The sequence below is a fragment of the Orycteropus afer genome, unplaced genomic scaffold, assembly GCF_000298275.1.
Source record: "Orycteropus afer afer isolate SDZICR_OR568_19922 unplaced genomic scaffold, OryAfe1.0 scaffold00301, whole genome shotgun sequence".
Taxonomy (NCBI): Eukaryota; Metazoa; Chordata; class Mammalia; order Tubulidentata; family Orycteropodidae; genus Orycteropus; species Orycteropus afer.
In genome coordinates, this window is record NW_006921888.1 from 2,269,466 (window position 1) to 2,274,883 (window position 5,418).

Consider the following 5,418-nt stretch of genomic DNA (forward strand, 5'->3'; position numbering starts at 1 on the left):
TTAAATAGCACATGAATAAGGACTGTTTACATATATATAATGCCAGATGCTTGAGAAAGCTAATATTTCCTTAATAGGAAAAACTTTGAGTTCTGAAAGGTCATTTAGATTGTTTTCCTGGGAGATTTTATGGCTGTTCTTCACCTGTTAACATTCTTAATTGATAATTCTTTTCATATTATGAATGAACAGTTTGCTCTAAGTATTGACTCATGTTAATGTTTACTTTGTAAAATATGCTTCTTACAGGATATATATAGTTGCTGGGAGAAACCCTGCTGACTCCAAGCAAAATGAAGTTCTTTCTATTGCTTTCAACCATTGGGTTCTGCTGGGCTCAGTATGCCCCTCATACCAAGCCTGGACGAACATCTATAGTCCACTTGTTTGAGTGGCGCTGGGATGACATTGCTCTTGAATGTGAGCGATACTTAGCTCCAAATGGATTTGGAGGAGTTCAGGTAAGTATTGTTTGTAGTATAAATGGCAGAGTTTGTAGTGCCTATAATAAATGGCATTATAATTTGTACCTGTGAAGCTAAGGAAATTTTTGACTTTACACATAAATACTCTAAAGAAGAGTGTTTATGTATAAATTGATAAATGTGTGAGGAAGGAAAAATTCAGAACTGTTGGCAACTTTATGTTTTGTTTTTGGTATGCTTTCTGTTCAGCAGGACATTTACAATGTGCAGTTAATATCTTTAAGCGGTTGTAAAGAAACATATATATTTGCGTATGCAAAGAATCAAATAATTTTAGATTATCAGTTAGTTTCTAGCACATCAAAAATACAAAGTAAGCTCTAATTTAACCCTTAGTAAGGTTTTTTTATTTGTAGATCTCTCCACCCTCTGAAAATATTGTAGTTAATGACCCTCCAAGACCTTGGTGGGAAAGATACCAGCCAATTAGCTACAAAATATGTACAAGATCTGGAAATGAAGATGCCTTCAGGGATATGGTGACCAGATGTAACAATGTTGGTGTAAGTGAATTAAAATTTCATTAAAAAATGTTATGTAGGAAATCAATGTCTCTTTTCTGCTTCTTGTGCCTCTTAAACAGAAAAGTTTCCATAGTTTTTAAAGTTTGTATTTCACTTCATCTTTTAGCTATAAATCAAAATTAACTATTGTACCATGTTCAACATTTGTAAACCTTTTTATATTTGTCATTTGTCAGTTAAAGAATATTAAGCTAAATTTGAAAGTTGAATGTACTTACGGAGAAAATTATAAAAGTTAATCCCTACAATTATAAACATTTCTTGGCAATGGTTCACTAGTTAGTAATTGTATATTCCACTTATAATATTTATTGTCACTTTATTTTACCTGGGTCTCCACCTATAATTCATTGATCTTTTTCCTTATAGTTTTCTTACTGTTAAATGTGTATTTTCTGTCTCTGATGAGAAGCATAATAAAAGACATTTATCTACCTTTGTCTCTTCAGATGCTAAGTAGGGAATAGAGATTGGCTGCTGCTCCCTCAGGGTGACCCAGTGAAATTTCAGAATACAATGATTTCTCTTGTTTCAACTGATTCTTATCACCCAAGAGAAGGCTCTTTGAATCTCTTCATAGTTATGGAACTTTCTGGTTCTTTCAGTTTATCATATTTCTAAACATATACCAAAGGGGCTAGGTCTTCCCTTCTTACTATTTGCCTTCCACATATACCTTTGGTCTTAAAGAACATTTGTTATGGAATAACCAAGAAATATTTTGGAATTTTATTTATATATTATAAAATTTAATCACTAGTATTTTATTTCTAACTCTCTGTAAGTCAAACTGAAACAGAAGTTTTGCTTTTCAGGTCCGTATTTACGTGGATGCTGTTATTAATCATATGTGTGGAAGTGGTGCAAGGGCAGGAACAAGCAGTACTTGTGGAAGTTACTTCAACCCCGGAAACAGGGAATTTCCAGCAGTCCCATTCTCTGGTTGGGATTTCAATGATGGTAAATGTAAAACTGGAAGTGGAGAAATTGAGAGCTATAATGATCCTTATCAGGTAATTTCTGTTAAAAAAATAATAGTGATCTGACTAAAGCCTTGCCCATATGTTTAATTATCTCTTGCTGTTAGGTGCCACAGACTCACAGTGACTCTACATCCAATAGAACAAAACACTGCCTGGTCCCGAGCCATCTTCACAATCATGATATTTTTGAGTCCATTGTTGCAGCCACTGTGTCAATTCATCATGTTGAGCGTCTTCCTCTTTTTCATTGACCCTATACTTCACCAACCATTCTCTTTCTCCAGGGACCGGACCCTCCCCATAAAATGTCCAAAATAGATGAAGTCGCTCCATCCTAGTTTCTAAGGAACTAACTGGCTGTACTTCTTCTAAGATAAATGTGTTTGGTCTTCTGGAAGTCATGGTATATTCAATATTCTCTGTCAGTCCCACAATTTAAATGCATCAATTCCTCTTAGGTCTTCCTTATTCATTGTCCAGCTTTCACATGCATATGAGGTGATTGACAAAAACCATGTCTTGGGTCATGTGCACCTTCATCTTCAAAGGGATATTTTTGCACCTTAGCACTTTACAGAGGTCTTTTGCAGCAGGTTTGTCTAATGCCACATGTAGTTTGATTTCTTGACTGCTTCTTCCATGGGCGTTGATTGTGGATACAAGTTAAATGAAATAATTGGCAACTTCAATCTTTTCTCCATTTATCATGATGTTGCTTATTGGTCCAACTGTGAAGATTTTTGTTTTCTTTATGTTGAGATGTAATCCATACTAAAAGCTTTTGGTTTTCATTAGTAAGTGCTTCAAGTCCTCTTAGCTTTCAGCAAGTGTGGTAGTATCTTCTGCATAAAGCAAGTTATTAATGGGTCTTCCTCCAGTACTGATGCTGCCTTCTTCAGCATATAGTCCAGCTTCTTGGAATATTTGCACAGCATACAGACTGGATAGGTATGGTGAAAGGGCACAACCTTGATGCACAACTTCCCTGATTGTAAGCCGTGCAGTATCCCCTTGTTCTGTTGGAAAGACTGCTTCTTGGTCTATGTACCATTTCTGCATGAGTACAATTAAGTGTTTTTAATTGCATTCATATAGCTTATTGAATTCTATTTTAAATAGACTTAAAATCTCTAGGTAAACAGAAGGATTCCAGATCTTACTGATTAAAAAAGAAAGAAATTCAAATCATTAAAATAATTCTAGTCAGTTAAATAGCTCTTCCTCTTTATTTCTCACATGATCAAATTTTATGTTAAATAATATTTCAAAGATATGCAAAGAAGATGTTTTAGAAATATCTATTGATCATAAAATGAATGAAGAAAAAATCAAATGTATTCTTAGATAAATGATGGTTTTTTATATATCAATCACAATGTTTTTGTCTTAACAGGTCAGAGATTGTCGTCTGGTTGGTCTACTCGATCTGGCACTAGAGAAAGACTATGTGCGTTCCAAGGTTGCGGACTATCTGAACCACCTTATCGACATTGGTGTGGCAGGATTCAGAATTGATGCTTCCAAGCACATGTGGCCTGGAGACATGAAGGCAGTTTTGGATAAGTTGCATAATCTAAACACAAACTGGTTCTCTGCAGGAAGTAAACCTTTCATTTACCAGGAGGTACATCAATACATATATGAGCATATAAAAGACTATAATTTCATTCATTAGAAAAAAGAGGACAGATTTAATTAAATATTTTTTATAGGTTAATGACCGGGTTATTTATGTAGAACAGAATTTTTTTTTCTTCAACCTTCTTTTGTTCAGAGATAGTACATCTAATTGTTTCTCATAGTCAGTTGTATATTGGAAGTGCAGAGAATTTATTTAGACTGCAAAATTTACTACTGTTTTGTTTACCATTTTTACCAGAGACTACATGCCAGACAGAAAATAATATAGTTCTTACCTGGAGCTAGTCTATCAGAGTCTGACTCTTGGCTATTAGGTTATTATCTGTATGGATTTGAGAAAGCTGATTATCTTCTCTGAGAAACAATTCTTACATAGGGCAAAATCTAAAGATAATGGTTACATCTTAGTTTTTTTTTTTTTTTGCAGAATTAAATTAGTTAATATTATCAACCACTTAGAAATGTTGCTGAGCAGGTAGTGTTAGTTATTGTTATAAATTATATACAGGATTAAATTATATCAGCATTTTCACTACACAGCAGGCCTCCCTTGGCTTTATGTGTCTTTTAATAATGTAGTATACATTTTAGCTAAATAAATAAGAATTTTAGTACAAGGGAAACCATTTTGGGTGTTTCAAATGATATAGTTTAAACTCATTTTCTACGTGTCAATATATTGGCTGAAATACTTTACAGTTCTTATGTTAAATGATATATAGATATTTTTTCCTATATGTCTACTAGGTAATTGATCTGGGTGGTGAGGCAATTAAAAGCAGTGAGTACTTTGGCAATGGCCGTGTGACAGAATTCAAGTATGGTGCAAAACTGGGCACAGTTCTGCGCAAGTGGAATGGCGAGAAGATGGCTTACTTAAAGTAAATATAATGATTTGTTATTTGAATTATTTCACAGGTCTTTTAGACATATTTTCTCAATATGAATTATCTTCTTAGATGTTCATTTAATTTAGAAAACTGTCAATGGCTCAAATAATAGTTATAATTATTATAAATTCCCAAACTATTATAAATTCCCAAACTCCAGTTGGTGGTTGTTATTATGCCAATCACAAGAAACTATGTCTAGAAAACAAGAACATAACCTAGTGATTTTGCTCTGTGTCTGTTGTGATTATATTAGCCTTGGTTAATTTTCTATTATGATAAAGTTATCATTAAAATGATTCTAAAATTTTAAAAACTGCCATACTATGACATTTACATATGTGAATTAGTTATTGTGAAACATTAAAATGTATATAAGATTACCATATTGAGCCTTATTTGCACCTTCCTTGCCCTTCTTTATAATGTGATATGAATGTTGACCCTTCTGAAGTCCATCTAAATTACAATAAATTGCAATCCATAAAAGAATCTTTCTATAACAACATCTTCTACCTGTTATATGAATATTACAAGAAACCCATATGCACACACATACGCACACAGATAAATGTATTTGTGGAGAGTACTTTTTTGCCTATGCAATTATTATACAGCACCTAATCCTGTAGAATGACCACTTAATTGGAGAGAGAACTTAATATGAGGCTACTATGCAAAAAAGAGGAGATCTGGTAGCATATTGCCTAAGGCATTTTACTGCTAACCAGAAGGCTGGTGGTTCAAATCTACCAGCCACTTCTTGCAAGGAAGGTTGGACAATCTACTTCCATAGTGATACTGTCAGAAAGCCAAGGAGGGGTTGCTAAGAGTTGGGTCCGATTCCATGGCACATAACAACAAACATGCAAAAAAGACATACACACTTAGGTTA

General features: G+C 33.8%; 1 protein-coding gene across 1 annotated transcript in view; it reads left to right on the forward strand.

Moving 5' to 3' along the window:
• Nucleotides 1-293: 293 nt before the first annotated feature.
• The window catches only part of LOC103206154 (pancreatic alpha-amylase-like), a 13,206-nt gene continuing 8,081 nt past the window's right edge, over nucleotides 294-5,418 (forward strand). Inside the window, exons 1-5 of the mRNA XM_007951596.1 lie at nucleotides 294-461; nucleotides 842-988; nucleotides 1,825-2,022; nucleotides 3,386-3,616; nucleotides 4,381-4,514. Coding sequence (XP_007949787.1) covers nucleotides 294-461; nucleotides 842-988; nucleotides 1,825-2,022; nucleotides 3,386-3,616; nucleotides 4,381-4,514 — 878 coding nt within the window. The remainder of the gene's footprint in view (nucleotides 462-841; nucleotides 989-1,824; nucleotides 2,023-3,385; nucleotides 3,617-4,380; nucleotides 4,515-5,418) is intronic.